Below are 25,818 nucleotides of genomic sequence, written 5' to 3' on the forward strand. Positions count from 1 at the left end.
CTTCTGACACAGAAAATAACAGATTTGCCTAAGAACTATGGTTTATTACAAAGAGATGGGGATGTGCTGGGCCAAATGCAAGCAGTAACACTTGAAGTGATTAATAATGTGATCCTTCCAAGACCAAAAGGGTAATAAAGCTTCTAAAAGGCATATACAGAACGGATGGTGGTAGCCCAACGGTGACTAAGTATTTTTCTGAGGCTGGCCTCTTATTATCAAGAGATACTGCGATGTCGTCTTTTTCAAGGCATTGCAAAGTGATTGTAAGCTTGCGAAGCATTAGACAAGGAGATGGAGAGTAAAGGTCATGATTGTGTTTATTAGCTCACTTTCCTTCCATGCACTTTGCACTCCGAAAATTTGTTTAAGCAAGGAGCAGAGGTACCATGATGTATGGAGCCTATCACATTCCTTTTACATAAAGATTTCCTGTAATAGCAGAAGTTGGTCTACAATATTGTGAGCGCCTTAAAGAATAAAAGCCCCTTAAACGTGGAATTGTTTCATTGACCTGTGAATAGACGTTTAGGGCAATTTGCATCAGAGGCATCTTCATGTCCTGTCTTTTCACACTTGCTTCTGAATATGAGAAGGAAAATCTGCTTGGGCTTTCCTTTTGTGTTTATGTTAAAACTTTCCTAAAATTTTTCATTTTACTTTGAAATGTATTATGTTCAAGATGCCATGACTGTTCAAGAAAGAGACTCTAAAAATATCCTACCCTACCTTTCTGGATCTACCTTTCCCATCAAAACTGCTTTAGCACATAATGCTAATTGGCAATAATGAATGCAAATACTGTACAAACATGTCAGTTAAGACAGCTATCAATTTTGAGGTGCAATCCTTTGGAAAGCCATCCACTCTTCAGAAAACCTATTTGGGGAATTAGCAAGACTCATCTTGCGTAAACAATGAATTAAAATGAGAATGGAGAGAAGTGATGATTTTGTAAGGCTATGAAATTGAGTTGTACGTATATAAAACTTATTACGCCTTTTGCCAAGCCCGAATGAATAAATATATATTATGTATATATTTATACATATCTGTGTCTGTACACACACACACATATGTACATATTCTACTGCTGAACAATAGAATGTGCTCGTCGTCACTAGCCAGGGATTATCTTAAGAGTTGCTCAGAAAAGCCTTCCATGTCTCCCTTCATTCTGCATCTCAGCTACTCTCTCCCTCTCCCCTCAAACAACCATTCAGGAGGGAATGCCGGTGTCTACTCTAGAAGCCCAAGTCTACAGCCACGAAGCCATTCAGTGATTTAGGTAAATCAGAGCCATGGCAGACATCAGGTGTCTTTGTGCAAAAACTCCCAAGTGAATGCCCCCCTGACTCCCATTCTAACTCTGCCCTTCAATAGTGACACGACCTTGGACAATACCCTTTCCCTCTCTGCAGTTCCATTGCCTTACTTTGTAGAAAGAAACTTCTATCGACTCTGTCGTATGTTATAGCATCGATGAATCTAGATTTAATGGAAATGGGGCTCTGCAGAACCCTGAACCTGGAGGATGTGAGAAACTGTAAGGCAGTAGGGAACCAATCCCCTGAAGATGACTTCTGGAAGACTAGTGAGAACCAGCAGAAAAACCACCCAGTGGTGACCCTGCGCTTCTTCATGGTATGTATCTGCCATAACGTACCATCAGCCAATGATGACTCTCTGGTCCAAGCCCACAGTGGACGATTAGATTGTTTGTGGTTTTGTGTATAAAAAGCCCTGTACCAGTTCTTTCCCCAAAAGTGTCTCCACAGAGCCGAAGCTCTGACGCGTTGAGTTGTTTCTCTCATCGGGGAGCTCAGCTCACTCCTGAGCCTGAGAAAAAGTTTATTTGCCCTGGTTGGTAATGAGGATTAAGAGCGAGTGCATTTGGAAGCTCTTTTACAACCTATGTAGCACGATTGAAACAGGCGCATTACTCTTACTGTCCTTTAGAAATGGAGTCAAGTGGTCGTGCAGACCGAGGACTCACCTCTAGGATTGATGTTTGCACTTGGAGGATCTGTTCATGGCCTTTGAGCTGCCGGATGCAGATTTTGCAGGACAGCTGGGTGGTGGTGGGTGTGTAGCGCTCCAGGGAGAAGGCACAGTGCAGGGGCTGTTGGTTACTGCACCACACGCGGGAGAACGGTACCTCCTGCGGGCAAAGGGGGGAAAGAAGAGGCGTGTGGCGTGCAGAGCCCGGCCGAGATGGCTGGCGAATAGGAGAGACTTAAGAGCGATAATTATGAGGATGATGACAGTGATTGCAGCAGAGATAATTGCCTAAGCGACTTTGGTGGAATTGTTGTAGAAATAATGTTCCAGCATATGCCAAGCAGCACAAAAAGTAATTAATGTCAATTCCAATTGATAACATTTGAATTCCAAAACCACAGTGCAAGCACTCAGATTTCATTTAGTGACACACACAATGAGAATACTATCAAAAATTAATCCTCATGTTTTTCCACTAAAAAAAAAAGAAAAAAAAAAGAAAACATTCTTTAGAAGACTCCAGTGGTCCGTCCTTCTCCCTAAGCCTGGAGTAGGATGATAGCTTTTCACTTTAATGAACATTATACTAAAGAACAGACCGATCAGAACTTACCCCAACACCACAAACTCATACAACTGTATAAACAGGCCACAATACTGCTAATGTAACCAGCAAAAGAATTTCACCCAATGCCAATCACATACACACAGACACATCCCAGAGAGAGACACAAACACACTGGGCTGCCCACAGCAGTCTTGTTTGCCAACTCCTCATTTCACACAATTCAACTGCCAACAATTATGTGTATAGTGCCCGCTAATGACCAGACGCTGTAGAAGATAAACAGTAAAAAACGAGGTTCATTCTCTACTGTCATGGGACCTACAGATAACTGAGTGTGGCAAAAGCAATTTTTACTAAATGAGGGGGAACATAATAAAATCTACATACACCACCCTTTCCCCCTGACCCCTTACTTGCCAGTGCTAGCCAGTGCTGCTCAGGCACGTGGCTTTACAATAATGCAAAGCAGAGGTCAGTCGTTGATATTCTTTATCTAAAAGGTCTCTCCTTCCTACTCAAATCAAGCTGAGATTCTTGGCAATGAGCACAGAGGCCCAGCCTCTGATAATGTTCGTCTCCATCTTTTTCTTTTTCTCATCTCATGAATGTGCTTTTCACCTGCTGCTATTAATATAATTTCTTCCAATATTGACACTGACGGGTGGCAAAAGATGTCTCAAGTTTGGACATTTGATACTCTTTAGTGTGACTGGTGATGAAGCCATCACAGATTATAAGACCAGGGGCCATGATTAAAATTCAATTTGCTCACTTTGAGGAACTGGGAGTCACCTCGTTTTTTGTGAGCTCTGATGTGCACACTGGTTCCTAATTTTCTCTGCTGGAAGTCTCACGGATTTGGATTTGGGATGCTTCCTGGGGGAACCAGCAAGGAGGGGCGGGCTTTGATTTTTGCCCACTCGAAGAGCAGAGGGCTCGCTTGGGGCAGTCTGAGAGAAGAAAGTCGCGCACTAACCCCTACCACACATCCCGGCAAGAAGCATAAGGGCTTTGTGGCTTTGTTTCCTTTGTTCTTCATCCTGAGCCAAGGGAGAGGCAGTGGGGTTTTGTCTCAAGAAGCAGAGACAAGGACTGAGAGAAGGTCCAGTTGGGGAGGCCCCCGGCAATCTTTGGAGGAAGTCATTTTCCCAACAACATGCGAAAGTGACTTTTCATCTGCACCAAATCCCACACCAGATAAAAGAAATAATGATACGTGTTTTACAAGTTCTACCATTTCTTCTTGTTCAACCCAACTCTTTTCGTGCTTCTCCTCCTAAGGCTTCTTCCATTTTGTAAACTGTGGGCAACGCTTACTTCGTATCTCAGCCTCCCATACTTCTGTGTCTGCTTCCTGAACTCTTCAAGGTCCTGTGTGCTCACAGATGCCCACTGCCACCTCTCTGTGGAGAACTCGCAAGAGCTACGTGTCTGGAATTTATCTCATTATTATCCATCACCGACATTATACTCTTCGCCACTACAAATCATTTTATTTGGCCTTTACTATCTTCAAAACTGACTATCACCGTTCACTGTCGTTGTCCTTCTCCAATTTTCCTATCCCCATTAAGGATCCTCATCTCTCCTCATTAGAGCTAACTGTAGTGACCCACTCCCCAGTCTCCTGCCTTCAGTCTCTACCATACTGAGCTAATGAGGGGGTTAGGGCTTGACCGTAGAGGGAAACAGGAAGCAGCGGATTGGCGTTCTTCAGGAAATAGCATTGCAGTATCTTTTTTACCTCTAATCACGAGTGGGGGACACTAGCGTTACCAGATCGCCTGGGAACTCTGCTTTCATTACAAGAATCCTTTGCATGGGGGCCCTGTATGGCCCCCTGATGTCCGCCATATTAAACAGTCTCAAGGGCGTCCATTATCTACGGTCCCATTTCATTTCAATAGCCCTCAAATGGACTCTGCTTCAAACCAGTACACTTTTTATAGAGTTACTTTGCACCGTCCCCTTTCATGAAAGTAACTGTAACACGGGGCTCTGTGGTTAATAGGTGCTTTTGCCTAATTAAGAACACTAAGAAGGTTTTTGGTTTTTTAAACTGAAATTTGAGTAGTTACAGCATAGTAAAAGTTGTTGGGCTTCAGGGCCAGACAGAGCTGAATTCAAGGTCCTGCTCTTAAACTGCCTCCCCCCCACCTCTGCATTTTCTGCAGTGGATTTGAACACTTGATAATGCTTACCTTCCTAAACAACAACAACGGCACTGACCATTTATTACTGAAAAGTGTCCTCTCTGGTATCATTTGCTACATTTCTTATATTTTCTCCAGTAAACATTGCAAGAAAGGTAATAGAATAATGCCCACTTGTAGAGATCATCTTTCCTCGCAGAGAGACATGAGACTCAGCACACACACAAAATCCTCTCTTTTCTCTTTATGTTCCACTGCACACAGTGAAAACATTTTAAAAACCTGATTTTAAGACTGTATCAAAAATAATATATATATATTTAATTGTTGGCTCAAGTAGCCACTGCCAGTAGTGCTCGACAGAACATTTCAAAGTAATGGAATTAGAAGTACTGAAATTAGTGTGTTTTCAGGGCAATCATCTTTGCTTTTATTTATTTATTTAAAAAAAAAACTATCAAGATGCTCACTGAGCTAAGAGGAATGCTGTTGCAAGTAATATGGGAGGACCAAGTGTAGCAAAGTTATGGGTGTTTAAAGAATTCCGGAAATGTTTTCATTTTGATTCCCATTATAATTAGGTTCCTAGCAGATGGAGAGAATGTAAATCACATCCTAGCAGGAGACAGACACTGGGTTGCCCAAGACACAAAGCATGCTGAAGAGACAGCTGCTTTTATCCTAGGGAGGTGAAAGCCTGACTTTGTGTTTTGTAGGATTAAAAAAAAAATATTGTATACTGTTTATTGCAGCTTCTGTACCCTACAGTCAGCAAGAAATAGCGGAATGTGTGATTAAGTAGCACCTAGGTCCTGCTAACCGATTGAGAGCAGAGTTATTGACCTCCTAGACGAGGTCTGCTAAATCTGTGGAGGGGACGACAGCATATCTCTCACTGGGGTCAAGTCTCAAAAACCTGAGAAGAAGAGAAGGGATACTGGTATTTTTGCAGGGGGAAGACTAGAATCTTTCCTTTGGATCAAAGTCAATGGGTGCTGCTGTAACCAGCTCTCCTAAGAACTCATGTAGCCTTCCTGGAGCCATCACAGCTGGCCTCATGGGCAATAAGAGTTGTAGTACAGTATTTCATTAAATGTAATCCTCCAGAATCTAACCCAACAAGATTTCAAAGCTAGTTGGTCTGCCTATACACAGGGTCTCCTCACACAGCTCTGGATCCAACCTCAATTCACACTGTTCTAAAAACATTTCTCATGCAGTTGATTGATGTCCGATAGGGCAAATATTCTAGGCAGTGTGTATCTCCCAGGCCTGAAAATACTTGGTAAACTCTACCTTTCTGAGAAGAAGAAAGTAAGGTTTCTTATGAGAGTAGGCATTGGGTACCAATTGGAATATGTCGCTTCTCAGATTCCTGGCTTGAAGTTAGAGAAAGGGGGAGAGGAAGCCCAGTGGTCTTCCACGTGCTGAGTTGGGAGATGGCAGAAGATGACAGGGAGATTTACCAGTTGAAGGAGAGACCTATAAGTGATGTCAGGAAGAGTGAGATTTTCTGCCTCTGTAATAGCTCTTGGTTAGTTCCCATCCACTAAGCCCTAATGAAAAGCCATTCTCTATCATCCACGCCAAGTTTGTCAGTACACATCATGTTCTACATGAGGTTCAAGCAGGATGAACACACACCCTCCCCAAAGTGCTGACATCTGATGCCTGGAGCAAACACAGCATGGCCGTTAAGACCAGCACAATATGTATTCACATAAGCAAGGGGATTTCAGTGATGATGGCAGGGGCAAGAAAACTGGAGGCTGAGGTGGTGAGGGGGGAGAAAAAAAAGGAATGGAGCAGAAAGCCATTTGTGGGTAAGTAAAATGGAGTGGAAATGAAAACTCAGTGGCAAACCTCTTGGTGCAGAGAAAATTAAATTATTTCTCAGCCTTCCAAGACTCTTGCAAATTATGGTCAATTACAGAAGGCAAATATTTATCCGAGTTCCCAACGTCCGGGCAATCCAACCCATCCTGGCAGTAAAGCATGTTGGGTTTCCTTGTGAGCCAATGCCCTTTGGCTTTGGCTGGCCCTGTTGTATCCTCTGAGGTCCACAGGCTCTTAGCACCCCCATGCCTTTCCTGCCCTGGGCTCCCCGTGGCATCCCTGGTGTTGGAATTATTGTTTAAGTGCTCGTGCAAGATGATGGTTCTTTCATCTGATTTTTTATCTCTAAACATTAAACTTGATAGTTACTTTGGACTGAGCCACTTGCATTAGATCCAGTGGAATGCTGCCTTTAAGCCTACAAAGATTATACAGAGGAGTTTACAGGACTATCAGGATTTGTAACAGTGCCCTAAAGTTCAATCTGGACTGGAAACTTTGAATACTGCTTTCCCAGATACAGAAACACCTAGGTCTCAGAACATCATAAACAATACATTTATTCACAGAAAACCTATTGCCATAGGGAATGTGCCCCCAAAAAGTTGTTTGGAGCCACGAGATGCTCTAATTGCCCTGAATGTCCTGAAAGAGTACACAGAGGGGCAATCCCCCAGGTAATGAGAAGCCTGTAAAGTAAACAGGAAAATACAACCTTGTCCAATTTCAAAACGGTGAATTTTCGAAGGCGAGAGCATTGGTGGTTCAACTCTTTTCTAACACTCGTGGCTCAGCCAAGGTTTTTCTCTCCGTGATTGGCCTCGTTCCCATTCTGACAAGCTGGTTTACCTGGTGCAAGCTTCTCCCTTCTCCTTCCTTCCTTCCTTCCTTCCTTCCTTCCTTCCTTCCTTCCTTTCTTTCTTTCTTTCTTTCTTTCTTTTTTTTTTTTTTTTTTTTTTTTTTTTTTTTTTTTTTTTTTTTTTAATGAATGCTGCATGGATGGAAAGGTTAAAACCCTCCAGGGCTCTGCAGGCTATGTTGACAGACACAACAAAGATGTGTGAAAGCCTCCTGTGATTCCAGATCAATATGAGCCCACCAGAAGCTTTTCCAAAGTTAAGGACATGTCCTGTCACCTGAAGCACAGATGACTTTGGCTTAAGAAACTCTTGTGGACCAGCCAGCTGCTGCTGCTGATGGTACCCATCACTAGGAATTTCTAGAGAAATCGGTGGCAGGGTCCCACATGGATAAGAGATCTTTCTATGCTAAGCAATTACTCAAATTCCCTAAAAGTCATCTGAGAAGACTCTAAGCCATTTTGCAACATTTAAAAATTCTCTGATATGGAGATATGTGAACAATAATATAGAAATATCTTTATATGTTTGTAAAGGGATTCTAAGAGGCATTCTTCCTTAGCCTCTCAGTTCATAATTTCTTCTTCCCACCTTGCCCAACATACATGACAGCAAGCACTTCATATATTCAGGACAAAATCTCTTGTTCCTACCTGGCCAGCCCGGGGTCCCTACATCTCAAAACTGTCACCCTTAAAAGCATCGACCTCCAGATCGTTTACTGCTGACCAGGATGAAAACAATGTCTCGTAATGAACTGGTTTTCATAAACCAACCTCCCTTAAGTGGGAGAAAATTTCCATTACGTGGCATCACGTACCTCCCCCCCCTCCGTTAGAAACCCGTGAACTTATGACAATATGATTAATTCCCTGTGTGTAGTCCAAACTGCTGCATTTCTGTGACAGTTTTGAGGTTAAACCCATACTTTTAAAGGAGGAGGTTAGTTAGGAGTACCCTCGCCAGGGTTTGTGACATGCTTGTGGGTTAAAGCAGAGCCATTTCTGTTAGCAGCCCATCTGGCCAGTACCTGGCATGCAGTGAAGGGTTTAATCCTCCAGAGGAACGGGGGGATGTCAAGGACAGAGATCTGAAGACTAAAGGTATTCCCTTTGAAATGCAGCAACTTTGGTTCTTCCAGAAGCTGTCCACCTTGATGCCTTTCATCTGAAACCACTTCCTATAGGGCAGGGAAGAGAAAAGAGGCACAACAGTGAAGTATCCAATTTCTGCCACATTTCTTTCCATAGGTAGGCATGCTCACTCCCAGGTGTCTCCCAGAAATAGACAGCATGAAAGACACACACTTCTTGTATACCCCTCTAGCCTTGCAAGGTCAGGACTAAGGATGAAAAGCTGCTAAGAAGGATCTGGGCAGGAAGAAATGGTTGCTTTCCATTATTTGCACTGCTTAGGCTTCTAAACATGCCATGCCTTTCTTTAAAACTCAAAGACCTCCCCTACCACCAGCAAACAGTTATACTGTGGGGTTTCTAGGGCTGCGTGAATTTCATTTGCCAGGACCATAATCAAGGGATGGGTTCACATTTCACACCGACAGTAGGAGCAGTGCCCCCTCCGCCCTGTCATGTGTTGGTCACGAACACAGGCATCATGTAACGCTTATTCTTCAGTTCAGAACAAATGTTACACGGTGTGTGTGTCATTTGTATTTATAATAATGTTAATAAAAGTTGGGCCAAAAGGCCAAGAGAAAGTAAGTTGTTTACCAAGTTTGGTTTAGGTCAGAAAAAAGAAACCTGGTTCCTGAAGATAAACACTCCTATTATCTTTTGCTGAGAAATCTTTATAATTACATTTAACACAAACGCAATTCACCTCCATTCCATTGAGCAAACCATTTAATTCATCCTGAATCTGTGGTGCTTAGAATCATACTAGAGAGATGACAAGCCAAATAAAATAACAGACATCAATTCTGTAAAAGGTTAAACTCCCAACTGGGGTGAGGCTGTTAGTGTTCCTGGAGATAAGAGAGATCTCCCTAAATCTATTTCTTAAAATCACCATTAATTGACTTATAATTCCCTTGCAGCGTTACCATAAATAAGAAAACTGAGATCCTTTAATTCTGTCCTATAATCTTCCCAGATTCTAAAAAGAGATTGTGAGAAGTCAGGCAAATAGGCTTATAAATACAATAAAACTTACATTTCAATTATCAGTGAGTAAAAGCAGCTACAGAGGTTATCTTGTCCGACTCTTGCCTATGTACAGAATAACAGTAATAAAAACCTTTCTTACTAAGATGCAGCTGTCCAGCTTTTATCCATCACATATCTGCAACTCTTAGTTGGTTGCTAGTATCTTTTTCTCAGGACTAAATGATTCAATTGCAAGGTCATTGTCTCCAGTTCTTCATTTTAGTGAGAGGGGTGTTTCTTGGGGGCTCTTAAGCCAGCGCTGAACTGTCCGTGATGTTGGCAGTGTTCCGTGTGTGTGCTGCTCAATGTGGTGGCCACTGGCCACGTGGCTATTAAGCACTTGAAATACGGCTACCGTGAGTAGAGACCTGAATTTGTCCTTTACATCAAGTTAAATTTAAGTATCCACATGTGGTTAGTTGTTACTGTGCTGAACAGCGCAGTGCTGGGTAATTCCTAACATTGTGGGTCCAGGAGTTGGGCGGGACAACATGGTGGCCGGCATCTGTTGGGGGTCATAAAAAGTGGATGGAACATGGTAGGGTAGGGTGGGGAGGAGAGGGAATCCATTCCCGATGCTGACTTGAGGCCTTTTACAGATGCTGGTCACCGGTTCCTTGTTGAGATTTAATGAGTGTCCACTGGAGAGCTATGCTTGATGGGGGCTCTAAGTTTATAGAAATAAAACTGTGTCTGCCACCAGGCAGCTCACAGTCTAGTGACAGAATAGCAGCCATCGGATTATGATATAGTATCTGACTCTTACAAATACAGGGATGCCTTGGAGGTTAAGGGAAGGCAGAGGGTATAGCCTTGTCAAATGGGAGGAGAGGCTAGGAAAGGAACTGGGAAATCAATAGAAGAAGTGATATTCAAGCTGAGCCTGGAAGTAAATACAGAGCAAGCTATAGAAAAAGGAAGGGGGTGTGCACTCCGGGCAGTGAGCAGGATAGGCCCAAAAGGACGGAGATGAGACAGAGATGGGATAGATTAGGGTAGACAGCGAGTGGCTGAAGATGATGCAAATGTAGGGCAGTGACCAAATCATGAATTCTCGCTTGCTGTGCTAAGGGCTTTGTAGTTTATTGTAGATCATTGATATTCAGATTTTAAGGAGCATAAGAATCTTCTGAGACTACATACACTGTGAGGAGTATGAATCTTATAAACTGAACGTGGAGGCACACGATTCCAATCAATTTTCCATGTGATCTTGGGCAAGTTACTTATTTTCTTTAGGCTTCTACTCCTTAGCTGGGCTTATTCATGGCCAAGCAAAATAGTCAGCATGTGACCGTATGTTAACCTCTTTTCTGCAAATTCTAGCATGAGGTTAGAAACAATCACGAATAAGAAGTGTGCTTATTAAAACCACATTAAAGCCACAGAGTAACAACAGTGTGGACTCCCCAAAGTATATTTGACTAGGATCTCTAATACCCCTTTCCTTTAAAAATCTAACTTGCCTGCATGTACAGAGAAGTAAACTGAGGTCAGAAGATGAAGGGCCTTGTGCAAGGTCACACATTCCTTAGTGGAGAGCTAGGCTGTTTTCACATTTGGAAACTACACGGCCTCCTCACAGTAGAAGAGGACTTCGGTTTTAAATCACCATGTACCTTATGTACAGATGAAAATATGGAGCCCACTCCCAGTCCCAAAGACAGCCATCTTCCTAAAGCTATAGGGTTAGTGACAGAGCTAAAACTAAAACAGGGCAACCTTACTATGGTCCAGTATTTCTTCTACATTTCCCTGCCTTTTTCTACGCTATGCTCAAATTTTTTTTTTTTTTTTAGAGTCAAGTGAAGGTCAGACTATTATGAACTCTATCCCATAAATAATTTTTCTAATGTTTATTTATTTTTGAGAGAGTTTATTTATTTTTGAGGGGGAGACAGAGAGAGAGCATGAGCAGGGAAGGGACAGAGAGAGAGGGAGACAGAATCGGAAGCAGGCTCCAGGCTCTGAGCTGTCAACACACAGCCTAACATGGGGCTCGAACTCACCAACGGTGAGATCATGACCTGAGCTGAAGTCAGCCGCTTAACCGACTGAGCCACCCAGGGACCCCCATAGATAATTTTTCAATGGTGCAAGATATATATAAAGATAACATAAGTTCGTCTGTATTTGCACTACTGTTACATATACTGTCTAAGCAGAATGGAGAACATTAGAAATTTAATAGATGTCTACTTATAATTATCACAGAAGAAAATGGTACCTTTTAAAAATTTCTGCTTTAGGGCCCCTAATTTAAATACAACCATGATTTATTTTTGCTGTTTTTAGCTTGCTTTCCTCTCCACCCATTGAACCAACTACCTACAACTAATGGGGTCTCACGATTTTGCAGAGAATAATAAGCAATTATAGTTCTTCTGTAACAAAACAAGCAGTTATTAAGACGAAGAAGCCCAATAATGAACTAATCATCATATTTATTTTTCAAGGCACAACTGGCTTCAGAGTTAAAGAAATAAACTCCTGAGTAAACGTTTTAAAACACTCCCCAAATATAATAAATTATACTTAGCACAGAGTTCCCAGTTTCGCCCACAACCTATTGCAGTCCCCTCGGGGCCGGGCCTTGACCTCTGTATTTTTAAAGATGATTCTGATGCCCAGATAAGTTTGAGAATCAGTGATACAAACAGTTCTGCTGAGCGGGTTGTGAGTCATTCATTCAGTGGATATATTACCCTGAGTGTGAGGCGTGATCCTCATTTGATTTTTTTCTCTCTGCTTCCTATATGGCAAGGACCTTATGGTAAATCTCTGGTTCTATTGTTAAATTGATATCTGCATTAATTAAACTCGAAAATAGGTTCTGGCCAGTTTCTTGTCTATAAAGTGTACCCAAAGGCGAGGGTTGGTGCTGGTTCTAGTCTGTCTGCCTCCTCATTTCACACTGGGGGCTGTTAGTTATCCAGTTCCTGGAGTTGTGGCCAGGAGAAACCTGGGCTTTGTGCCTCAGTGAGCTCTTTATGTTGATTTAATGAGACAGGCAGCAATATTCAGGTGTGCTTCAGGGATACTAAAACAGGCAGGCTGAATTTACATATTTATGAGACAAAACTGTTTGAACTTAAGCATGTGCACACAAACACACACACACACACACAGAAATTGTGTCGCTGTGGTGTTTTCCTTTAAATGCTTTACATGAACAATATTTCCCAAGGTTGCATTATTGATAAACACAAGAACTACATCTGGAGGAAATCCTTTGAAATTAGATTCTAAATCCACATTAATGCCAAGTAAGTAATGAGTACCGAGAGGTACTGAATAGGAGAGCTGGGAGCAGTGGAGAAGAAAACGAGTCGTTTTTCCTTTTTTCTGTCTAAGATGGGGCAAGTGCTTAATTCCTTGCTTTCCCTGTGTCAAGGTTTGTTTGAGCTGTGTGTGCATACGTGTGTGGTGAGGGAGAGGGAAAGAGATAAAACACGATAACAAAAACCTAGGTCGTAAAATGTCGCTGCTTCGTAAATATGCCATCATTCCTCAACCCTTGGTTTGAAAGGGGGCGATGTCAAACACACACATATAAAATGGCAGCTCTAATCATCGCAGAAACATTGGGGCAGGAAGGACAGAAGTCATTGCTTGTTCTCTTACTCTCCTCTCACCTTAGGGCAGATTTTTATTAAAACAAAACAAAACACAACAGAAACATATCTGAGCCGATTTAATTTCCTAGAGATAGCTGTAAATGTATTTATCAAAACAGATCTTCAAAAACCTGAAACTAAATTATGCCTTACTGAGTTGTATGAGGTATTTTGTTTTTTACATTCAGAGAAACTGGTACTATTGTTCAGATGATATAGCCTGGGAGCAAAGGAGAGGCCAGCATAGCAGGCCTGCAGGAGGTATAGGGGACAAGGGCATGTCTGGAAAGGGACAACATGTCTGAGTACTAAAATCTTCTGAAGGAATACTGTTTGGTGGGACCATAACGCTGCCAGACCCTTGCTTGGTTCTAAGAGGACAGAAGACTTGGGTCTGGAAACTGTCTTCCTTCCAAGGGTTCCCGTGAGGGGGGAAATTTTCAGTATTTTGTTGGACGTAACTTCCCAGTGAGCTATGAATGAAAGATGTCCCTATGATCTTCAACCAGGCTTCTTTCTTGGTGAGGAGGAGAGTCCTAGTTGGGCCCATAGGTGTTCTTTCTTTGAGATACGAAAGATGCACTGAAATAAATATAGCAACGATCGCGACCAACCTTGTATCTATTTCCAAATCACAACAAAACATTTTTATCATAGTGATAACGGAGACTAATTCCAGAATAGGCAATTGCGGCAGAATTGCTTCTGGAAAAATGACATTACTTTTGATTAAGAAGTCAGGGTTCCATCAGAGTTACAGACCATGAATCATCACTGTATCTAGTATATTCAGCTCACACCACATAAGTTGGGGGAACTAATATCAACGTGTGAAGTCTGCTAGAGGTTCAAAAAGTAAACTGTTGCTAAGGCTTTCCTAAAATGGAATGGTTTTAATGGCTTAGTAACTATAGAATTTTCTCCTCCAATTAAATGCCACAGATGATGCCATGAAAAATGTGACACAGATGATCTGGGATATTAAGACTTTCATGCTTTAAATGAACCTGTGTAGAAGGTCTCGAACATGTTTACCTGGTAAGGGAAGAATCCAGAAAGCCAGATGCTTTCAGAAACAGAAAACCCAGACACTAAGGCTGCAGAGTAAATGACTGTGTTCCAAAAAGCTACAAGTTACGTTTTAATCTTTCTGTGGGCCAGAAGAGTTATTCAACCAAGGCTGACACTCTCTCACAACCCCAGGGGGAAGCATGGCCTTTGCTGCTCATGACAGCTGTCACATACATCCTGTCAATAACAAGCACAACCAAAGCTAACTTTAAAATCAGCTTTATTTGACATAATAGGAAAGAGAATCACTGGAGGTAAATAGATGATGACAAATGGGGTCAAAAGAATTTCTACTGGAAAACATCACTCTAAAGCAAAATTAACGTGCTTTAAAAAGTATCCCTAAGTGATGACATAAAGATATTTGGATTCAATTTAGACGCAGAACGCCATTTTCCCCAGCACTGATGAAGAAGTTGTATATTACCCATAGGAAAGGATAGTGGTTTGAAAAGCTGTGTTTAGGGCCTCATTTTCGTGACTTCCACTGAAGTTCACAGTTATCTGTGAACAGTTGAGCTGTTGTAGAATCTGGTAGCAGTCACCAGGAATGAAAATAGACGATCTGAAAGTCACTTACTTTTTTCTTTAGGCAAATGTCTAACTCACTGGTATATAATATACATGAGCATTATTCAAAGTGAGACCAAACTGGTTATGAGGGCTGACTTCCAAGGCAGATGTGATGAATGGGTCCTCACGGGCACACTGGTTGGCAGTAGGTTACCCCTATGAGCCTGGGGGCTGGAAATGCTCCAAGGCACCCCATGTTCCCTTTAGTTTACTCAGCCTTCAAAATCCAGCTGAATTACTAAACATCAAACTTGGGTCATGATGCATTTTACAACTATTCAGTGGTAGCAAGGGTCTCAGTTCATTCTTTGTTTTGTTTTGTGTTTTGATGGAGAGGGTGTGAGCAGGGGAGGGGCAGAAAGAGGGTGAATCTCAAGCAGGCTCCACTCCCAGCTCCGAGCCTGACATGGGGCTCAATCTCACGAACCATGAGATCATGAACTGAGGCAAAATCAAGAGTCGGATGCTTAACTGACTGAGCCATCCAGGTGCCCCACATTCTTTTTTTTCTTTTTAATTGTTAATGTTTCTTTATGTATTTATTTATTTTGAGAGAGAGAGAGAGAGAGAGAGAGAGAGAGAGAGAGAGAGAGAGAAGCAGAGAGAGAAGGAAAGAGAGAATCCTGAGCAGGTTCCAAGCTATCAGCACAGACCCCAGTGCGAAGCTCGAACTGATGAACTGGGAGATCATGACCTGAGCCGAAACCAAGTGTCGGATACTTAACCGACGGAGCCACCCAGGTGCCCCTCACTCTTTGTTTTTGATTGCCAAACATCTGTTAAGTATTTTATTTTCGAAAAATGTTCTTATTAGGGGTGGCAAGAGAAGATGAAGATTATCAAATAGCTATCATACGATGAGATTTAACTACTTACACTGAAGTTCTTTCCTCTAAAAAATGGCACCCCTCTGACAGAAGGCCCTTTTATGCAGCCATATATTAAGTGTGCCTTTTTAAAACAAATTTTTCTAATGTTTATTTTTGAGAGAGAGAGCGAGCAAGCGAGAGCGCACAAGCAGGGGAGGGGCAGAGAGAAAGGGAGACACAGAATCAGAAGCAGGCTCCAGGCTCTGAGCTGTCAGCACAGAGCCTGATGTAGGGCTTGAACTCACAAAATGCAAGATCATGACCTGGGCTGAAGTCAGATGCTAACTGACTAAGCCACCCAGGAGCCTCTAAGTGTGCCTTTCAAAAATGCCCTGTGCTACTTAAGAGATAGTCAGGGAAGGTTCAGGAACACAGGTGGCACTGCGTCACCTTTACTGGCTTATGCTCAGGATTCAGGTCGTTGTAGCTCTTCTATTGGTAAACATGAGTTTTCCAGTTCAGTGTCTTAAAAGCTAGTTACTGAGGAAATGCTCTTCATAATGGACTTAATGATCCAGGACTGGAATAGCAGGGATCTGGGATGAGGTGTGTCAGGAGAGCTAGGCTATTTATATATGGGCAAAGATTACATAGTCACTCCTGCATTATCCTTGCTGTTAATAACCTCACACTCTTCGCGAGTAGCTAATTTAAAATGAATTTTACGTGATTGAAAGTACCCAAAATGGAAAGGAACCTTGAACTATCTCTGCCCTAGTAGCCCTAATTATTAATAGATTGTGTATCCAGGATATAATATGACTGCCTGCTGATAGGTATGATTTATAATTGTTGTTCCCTAACTACCACTTTTAGGTGGTTTAAGCGATTTTCTCACTGCCTTCTGCACATCAAGTAACTCTTACTGTTCCTGGGACTCATGCCATTCTACTTTCTTGACATGGTGGCCCTTTCTCTTTTGCTACTAAGTCACACCCATTCATGAAGGTTGACTAAGGGCTCTTAGAGACTGTTCTCCAATATCTCTATTGCAATGGGGCCTCTGTTTTCTTTTCTGTTCTTTTTTTAAACATATTTATTTATTTTTGAGATGGAGAGATAGTGGGAGCACGAGTCGGGGAGGGGCAGAGGGAGAAGGAGACACAGGATCAGAAGCAGACTCCAGGCCCTGAGCTGTCAGCACAGAACCCAATGCAGGGCACACATTCACACACCATGAGATCATGACCTGAGCCCAAGTCAGATGCTTAACCGGCTGAGCCACCCACGCACCCTGGAGTCTCTGTTTTCTGAATTCTGATTACTCCTGTAGTCAGTTTATCATTCAGCACACGATGTTCTCTATATGTGTTTATTTAACCCTTGTCTCTTCTTGAGTGCCAGCTACCTCATGTCCTTGGAACTCAGCATTGTTAGACGTATAGTAACACAACTCTTGCTTCAAGATGGGTATCCCCACCAAGCCAGTGAGGTGGCTTCATTTTGCAGACCCTCAGCAACAGAATTCTCTATTGATACCGATCTTTGGGAGACCTCAGGCTTTCATGACACCAAAAGAAGAATTCTAGGGGCGCCTGGGTGACTCAGTCGGTTGAGCATCTGACTTCTGCTTGAGTCATGATCTCTCAGTTCCTGAGTTTGAGTCCCATGTCGGGCTCTGTGCTGATAGCTCAGAGCCTGGAGCCTGCTTCAGATTCCGTGTCTCTCTCTCTCTCTCTCTGCCCCTTCCCTGCTCATGCTCTGTCTCTTTCTCTCTGTCTCTCAAAAATGAATAGACATTAAAAAAAATTAAAAAAAAAAAAAAAGAATTCTAGAGAAAAGGCTGACCTGAAATGCCCAAGGAGTATTGTCCACACAGTAGACTCTCAAGTTGTAATCCAAAGAGTTACAGGACATGCAGCCAAAAACCGCCACCTTGAGTTGCTTCACGGCACAGTCTGTGATTGGTTCTCCGGTGAGGGCGTAGGTCCCAAAGCTGTCCAGGAGCACATGACATGCAAAGGGGTCCAAAAGGCAGTAACAGGATGTGGATTCATCCTCCACTGACATCACTTCCTGTTGGGAAAAGGTGTTTTAAATTCTCTCAGCTTGGAAAGAATATGTGATTTAACAATGACTTTGCATGGACATACATGATTTTTTTGAGAATATTTTTACTGTCCTGTTTTTCTTGATGTTGAATGCTCTTTTTCTATCAAAATACATTGTAACTGCTCATGTAGGGAACTTACGTGAGTTATATTAAGTTAATTGAAATTCTATAGGTTACAACAAACTTCATTTCCAAAGTTCTCCTTTTTTCAGTGATTTGTTCAGTGCCCAATTTATGAAAATCTGTAACAGTTGAAAGCAAACTTTGTTTTGAAAAAGGTCTATTTCTGAAGATCTCTTCCAATATCGTGAAGGTAATACTTCTTTTCTCTCAAATATTTTATCCTCTTTCTACCGGATTCATTCGTGAGGGACCATTAAATAAACGGTTTCAATAAGATGGGCTAGAATACTTCCCCGTCCTTGATAAGAACTTTGGTGTGTGTGTGACTGGTTGGGGAGAGCATAAATATAACACCATCTGGATGAAAAGCTTGTGAGGAAGTGCTCAACAGAAAAAACTGAAATGGTAAAAAATCAAGGCAAAGCAAAACATAATGGAAAAAAGAGCAAAATCTGGCCCCTTTATGAAGCCCATGGAATAAATAGCCCATGGGCTATCATGCCCGGGAAATGTGCCCCTGGTTGTACCAGGACCGAATAAACAGCAGAATGCATTTTCAGCAAAGAGTACAGGCCAGTTTAGAGATAGCTGGGCAGGGTAAATGTAATCCATTTGCAGCAACTGGGAATTTTCTTCTCCTAAAGAAACAAGATTTTCCTTTTACTCCTTTTGCTGGGAGCACCTCCTGGGAGGCAAGATCCCAAGGCTAGCGGGAGCAGGTCACTGTGTTCCAGCAAGATAATTCACCTGCTTTCATGCAAACTGACTTCAGACAGACAGAAAAGGAATCCCTATCAAATCAGAGGTTTCACATAAAAATAGCAATTCCACTGCAATCTCTGTTGTGTCCGTCTCTTGTTGTTACCTTCCTCACATGCTTTCTCGTTTTCTTGCCCCTCTCTTCTGTTCTCTCCTTGTGCTGCATCTCTTTCAAATGTACTCATATCCACAGGGAGACAGACGTTCAATAATTTTCGGTGCATTCATTAATGCATCAAAATACAGTTAGCCAACTACTGTGTTGCTGAACATTTCAACATGTTATAATCCCTATGATGGTAAAGTCAGACAGAAGTTTCTTTTATGAACACCACCTGTGTGCCCTGAGCCTCCTCTCTGTCTCCACAGAGATGACAGGGAAAGTCAATTCAAACAGGGACATGGTCTGGGAGGAAGGACAGGAGTAACGGTTTTATGGACCAAGGATGGGCACATAAAGGTAACATGCCTGTGTGAGTAAATACATACGAGTGATGTATTCTAAAACCAAACAGAAAAGCCCCAGATCCTCCCTTCCTCCTCTTTTCCATTATCATGGAAAAACACTAGCCAGTACCTTGAGGATGTCGTAAAACACACACCATCAACCCTTTGAAAAAACAAGAAAATGCTTACAGATTTCACAGCAGACTCGTGTTAAGGAGAACATAAGGTTAAATCTATCCCATAGGTGAAAACCAAATCCCATTTTTTATAAAGGAAGAATAGGGTCTCACCTCCCACTTGCCCTGCTGCGTCCTCTTCTTTAAATGGATGTTCCAGTGCTCAGAACTGACGTCCGCACAGTGTGGTATGGTCAATGCAAAGGGTGTGGTGACGGTCATGTCTGGGGGGCCACAGGTGACTTCAGGACTCAGGAGCACCTCAGATCCATCCGACTGGAGGCTTGATGGTTGGGAAAGGATACAAGAAGCATGTAAAGAAGGGGGTACGTTTCAATGAGAAGTTAGTTACAGACTGGGGTTTTGTTCAGGTTGAGCAAAACTGTTTCCCAGGATTCTCTCCTGGACGGCACCTTACATGCACATGGCTGGTCTGGGCAATAGCCATTTATTCTGAACCACTCAAGCACATGGACCGAGTTTAGCTTAGGTTTCAAATCTAGGTTGTGACGAAATGAGAAGTGCTTCTTCAGAAATATAGGCAGAATAGAATACAGTGAACACCTGGTTGGTATGCCACACGCCGGCTGCTGAATTCTTATTCTTTTTTTTTTTTTTTTTAATTTTTTTTTCAACGTTTATTTATTTTTGGGACAGAGAGAGACAGAGCATGAATGGGGGAGGGGCAGAGAGAGAGAGGGAGACACAGATTCGGAAACAGGCTCCAGACTCTGAGCCATCAGCCCAGAGCCCGACGCGGGGCTCGAACTCACAGACCGCGAGATCGTGACCTGGCTGAAGTCGGACGCTTAACCGACTGCGCCACCCAGGCACCCCTGAATTCTTATTCTTGTTGATGACGTTGTCAACGACCGAAGCCGAGAGCTTTATAGGAACGACTGATCCCTTTCTCCCAACAACACAATCTACAGATATTTTTAATGCTAGTAAGTGATAAAACAACTTATTAGGGAACAAAGCAATGCGTCAACTATGCCCAGATTGAGTGTGTCACTTCTGCTTTCGAAAACCTTTGTTTTCTGCCAATGCATAAACACACAGGTTATAGAGTGATCAAGCAGGAGACAGTTATAAATGTGCGCCACCAAATACATAAATGTATATCTTTCAATTCTTTCCTATTTTAGTTCTAAAGTCAAAGTCATTCCATTTAAACCTAGTGTTCAGATTTTTCTGGACTGTGAATTATTGACAGTGGGAATAGTCATGAAACAAGTAAAAGAAAGGGAAATTTAACTAAAGGGAAATGATATCACCTCATTGAATGTTTCTTTCATTTTCCTGTCTTTTAGTTTTAATCTCTGCCCCCAAATGATGCGAAGAGCCCCAAAGTCTGCTCATTCTTCCCCCAACTGCTTATGTGTTTTTGAACAAGCTTTTTTTTTTTTTTCCCCTGGGGAGAGGGCTGTATTTTTCACTTGTAAGAATTCAGTGTTACAGAATATAGACAACAAAGCAATTTAAGACTCTCAGATGGACATGAGAGCTATGATTGGTGTTATTTATTACTGAAGTTTTCTCTTACCCGACTTAGGAAGGGCATTTAAATATGTCATCCCTCATCAAAAAAGCAACCCCTTGAGCAAGATAGAAGATGGAATTTAGCACTAAAAGATACCCCCTTTTCCACGATCTTGTATAAACACACAGTTTTTCTAGGAGTATATCTAATATGTTATTAATTTCTGAATTGATTTAGTTGACACTGCTTGTTCTCTCTCAAGATAGGAACGGCCATCCTATAGCTTACGATTCCTAATGTGCTCTGCAAAAGAAGTCCAGGTGAATAAGTGGGCGGAAGCATCTTCTATCTAAAACAGACCTGAATGTGAATACACTATCCCCTTCCTTCTCCAGGAAGCCCTGAAGACAGACTTAAAACATTCAGTCTTCCACCTAGGCAACCGTAGTCCAAAGTGGACAGTTCCTCCCGTACAACCAGGGCTACAGGTGCACTGAAAATATGTCTGCATTCACCTTTAAGCAGAGCAGGCAAGCAAGGTGGGCAGAGTTGGAAAGTAGTGTATTAGCAAGAACAAACGCTCTCTGAACAGCCTAGAACGATATACTTGAGGTTCGGGGGGGGGGGGAATGTAAAATTCCAGCGCGAGCTACAAGCCGCCAGAAGCAGCAGCCTGCATGTGGATGCCTGCCAGCGGCCATTAGAGAAGGTTAAGCGCTTTCCGTGTAATTGCTGTTTGCATTCATCACAGGCAGGAAAGGCAGGGATGCTTATGAGTGACCGATGACAAGCTCTCCTAAAAGAACGATTTAATTGCTTTCAGAGAATCATCCCCCTTGTTGAACATATTGTTCAAACATATGGGAATTTGGGGAATTATTTAATGCCAAATGAACTGAAATCAGCTAATTAGATGAACTCTCACACTCGTGAATAGCAAGGCTCCTCTCCGTAACAACTTAAACAGCATTAGGAATCAGAGGCAGAGCACGGCGAGTCTTCGGCAGAGCAGGGAACAGGAGCTTTGCGTTAAACAGGCACTGGGCATTTCCACAAGTGCAAAGGAAGTAAATCAAGATTTATATCTAATCCTCCTACCGTGAAAACAGTGTCTGTGGGTGTAGGTCTCTGGGGAAGGAGCAAAACTTAAATCTCACCGTTTTTCTTCCCCAAGATTAATAATCATTTATCTCTTTCTGCCATCTTCTACCTATGGCAATCAGGGAGATTTACCAATATTAATTAAAGCTCTTCACACACCTGTGGAGGCAGGTGTTCACAGCATAAAGTCACAGAGAAGTCTTCAAAGTGGTGGAGCTGCAAAATACACCCGAAATTTCTGACTCCATGTGGGCTCCTGCCCTCTGTGACCAGATGCACTTCCCTTCCCTGTAACCACTAGCAGATTTCTGGTCCAACTGCTGGCTCTTGTGACATCCCAAGTAAAGATGGGGGGGGGGATGGAGTCCAAGTGTAGTCATGGATACAGACTTAGGACATTTGAGGACAGAAGTCTGGGGAGAGAAGCCTTTAACTGGGTCTGAACAAAATAAAGATTCATAAGGACAGTATGGATGGCATTTCAGTTTTCCCATAGTACCTATGACAAGGACGTGTCCATGCTCTTGCTAAGCAAAAAAAAAAAAAAAAAAAAAAAAAAACAACAACAACACAGGTTTCTAAAATTGCTGTGAGCTAATGATAACTGTGAATAACAGCAGTGACTTCAAAGCCATCATATGAATCACCGTGGTGCATCACACACTCTAGTGTACATGGGAAAGTCTGGTTCTTTTCGACTTTTGCTACTTGTCTTTTTCCTTGTGTTTGACCCACCCATCCATCCATCCATCCGCCCACCCACCCATGCACATATCCACCCACACATCCACCCACCCATGCATCCATCCATCCACCCGCCTACCCACGCATCCATCCATCCAGCCTACCATATGCCATGCATATTTATGAACACTTACAGATATAAAAAGATCAATAATTTAAGAGCTAGTACTGTGTAGCCAGGTGGCTTGTTGGGCAAGTGTATGGAAACAAGGCTGTTGAATTCAAATTTCTGCTTACACAGTGCAGCTGAGGGTTCTGGGGAAACCTCTGCCAGCTTTGCAGAGATGATGCCCCCAACCACAAATACTCATGGCGGGAAAGGGTGCTTCCAATGGCCACAAGAGCATTTTGCCCAGTAATCTGGTAAGACAGACTCACATTGCGACTTTTTTTCAGTTCCAGGAAGGGAAACCATGAGAAGAGTTGTTGCAGAGAACATTAGAAAAGTGAATAAAAGAACATGCTAAGGTCCCACTTGTGTCCTCCCTGTGCTCTTCACAGCATTGTGCTGGAGACCACATCCCTCGTGGCAGAAGAGAAAGCCAGGTCTTTCTGAGCCTCACTTCCCTTACGTGCAAAATAACACGGACTCTAAGATTGTTGAGAGTTAAAAAAAAATAATAAAACTAAAAATCACCTAATATGTGCTCAGCGGGTAGAGATTTTCTGCTTCTCCAACGCTGAATGCCCACCTTTCCTTCCTCCTTAAGAGTCTTATTTTCACAGGCACTGTGCTTTTGAAGATGGCTAAGTAAGTCGATAAATTGTCATTATAACGAGATACGCTTTAACAAAAATTTCGCGGCCTTAGAGATGTGCGCTATTTAAGGGAATTTAAGGCACATTGGCAATGCATCCACCCTTACCTCCCACAGTCAGTCCTCAACTCGGCAACCAGCAGGATCCCACTGAAAATGCCACCGTGTTCCCACCTCCAGGAATCACAGCTGTTCTGCTGTTCTGGAGTGCTGGGTGCTGTCTGGAAATCTTCCTCCAGCCACATGACCAGCTCCCTCATGCCCTTCAGGTCTTTGTTCAAATGATGCCTTCTAGCGAGGCATTCCCTGACCTTTCCCAACACCAAAGCTGGTCTTCACTTGTCTCCACAACACTTACTGTCCTCTAGTGCAATATACTGTTTACATATTTATTTATTTTTGTCTCCCGCAAACAAGAATGTAAGCTCTATGAGGCCAGGGATTTTTTTTTCCCCTTTCATCATTGTCTATAATGCCACTTGTAAGCACTCAGAAATATTTCTTGAGAAGAATGGAGGAGCCAGCTTGAAGTGGTTCCTACTGGCCCCAAATTGGAACATTTTGAGTATTAAAGTAAATAATGGTAGTAGAGGATTGTAACCCATTGAATAATGTAACTCATGAGATCTATGGATATGAATGAATGAGGGAAAACTGTCCTATGCAACAGAAAGCCAGCTAATAAATGTTGGAAGTCATTTGGTAACCAACCACGTTAATACTTGATTCAGTCAAGAATTATGAATGGATGTTAACCTACTTGGTGAACACTTGGAAAGTAATAAAGAACTCTTCATAGGGTTTGAAAGTATCTTCCCACTTAGTACTTACCTAGTAAGTACGTACTTAGTACTGAGTACTTATTAGTACTTACTAATCACAAAGGGTAAAATACTACTTTACGGCGCAAAACCTTGATGGACAGCACCTACCCAAAGTTATCAAAGTCAACATTGGCAGCGATGGGATGGACGGAGAATATCACTCCCGATATGACACAGTGAAAAGAATGTAGCATCCGTCTGTAACATTCCTGCCAATAACACATAATCAGAGTCTAGCCACAGGAAACTATGAATCAGACAAGCCCCAATTGAGGGACATTGTGCAAAAGAACTGATCTGCACTCTTAAATTAAAACTGTCCATGTCATAAAATAGAGACAGACTTAGGAACTGCTCCACATTACAGGGGACTAAAAGGCACATGATGGTAGATATAAAGGACGTTATTCAGATAACAGGCGAAATCTGAGTAAGGTTGGTGGGATAGATCATAGAATTGTCTCACTGTTAACTTCCTGATTTTGAAAATTGTGCTGTGGTTATGCAAGATAATTCCTTTCTCGGATATATACAATCAAGTATCCAGGGATCAAAGCACATCTTGTTCATAACAGTTACAAGAATACATATGTATACTTGTGTGTTTGTAGATATGTATTTTGTGCATATATGCACACAAGTACACATATGGAGAGAAGAGAGCAGAATACAGCCAACTGGTAAGATGTCAACACTGGTGAATATGGGTATGGGATGGTTGGAAGTGGTATTATTCTTGCAACCTTTCTTTAAGTTTGAAGTTGTGTCAAAAGTAGGTTTTTTTTTTTTGAATGAATGAATGAATGAATGGAGATAGGGGCCCAGGGAAAATTTTTCTAGACTTCTTATAATGAAATCAGCAGGGTCACTGACTTCTGCATAAACGTGTGCTGGAGGGTGAGGGGTGCTGCTGCTGGCAGTGCAAAGCTGGTCCAAGCTTGGCCACGCTGGCCACACCAGCCAGCCACGTAGTGACTGTCACTCGGCAGCGTCCACCTGCACACCACTGGCCACGAAGGTCGCGCTGAACAAGGGCGGCTCCGAGGTGGCAGCTGCTAACCACTGCAGGTCTGGAGGTGGATCTGTGCACATTTTGCTTTTGCTCTCAACATTACTTGACCCGATTCTGGGCTGGGAATGCGTCACTCTCTTCAAGGGAAACAACCGGCTCCAGATTTCGAGATGAGATTTTCATTGTTGTTGTTGTCTGCCATGCTGTGCTTGGTAATTACGGTTCCCACCTTTCCTCCTTATGGTCTATATTATAGATTAATGTAGGTTTGATCACCTTTACCCAGAGTATCACTCAGGAATGCAGGCAGGAGAGTAATGATAGTTTTACTATGCCAGACCCCGGGTCGATACATAATTAAATCATATTTTAATGGAATAGACATAAAGGGCAGATAGATGGAAGCTGTACTTAGTCTTAAAATTAGAGCTCAGAAAACAATGTAGCTCCAGCTTCCTAAGTTTCCTACCCAAGAAGGTACACACTGTTAACTATTATTCTTTCTCTCTTTTCATTAAAATCCTCCTATATTGACCTGAATGTTAACATTGCTGTGGATGAAAATCACAGGGTTTGGGTTTCTTATTTCTGTTGTTTTGAATTAGACACCTGTCTCATTCTCCAG

At 42.4% G+C, this 25,818-nt stretch overlaps 1 protein-coding gene across 1 annotated transcript in view; it reads right to left on the reverse strand.

Annotated features, from left to right (window-relative positions):
- UNC5D (unc-5 netrin receptor D) overlaps positions 1-25,818 on the reverse strand; it is a 237,344-nt gene that overhangs the window by 23,706 nt on the left and 187,820 nt on the right. The window contains exons 12-15 of the mRNA XM_032593062.1: positions 19,386-19,554; positions 17,502-17,729; positions 8,449-8,598; positions 1,997-2,161 (exon numbers count right to left, since the gene is read on the reverse strand). Of these exons, the coding sequence (XP_032448953.1) occupies positions 1,997-2,161; positions 8,449-8,598; positions 17,502-17,729; positions 19,386-19,554 (712 nt within the window). The remainder of the gene's footprint in view (positions 1-1,996; positions 2,162-8,448; positions 8,599-17,501; positions 17,730-19,385; positions 19,555-25,818) is intronic.

Source organism: Lynx canadensis, chromosome B1 (genome assembly GCF_007474595.2).
Source record: "Lynx canadensis isolate LIC74 chromosome B1, mLynCan4.pri.v2, whole genome shotgun sequence".
Taxonomy (NCBI): Eukaryota; Metazoa; Chordata; class Mammalia; order Carnivora; family Felidae; genus Lynx; species Lynx canadensis.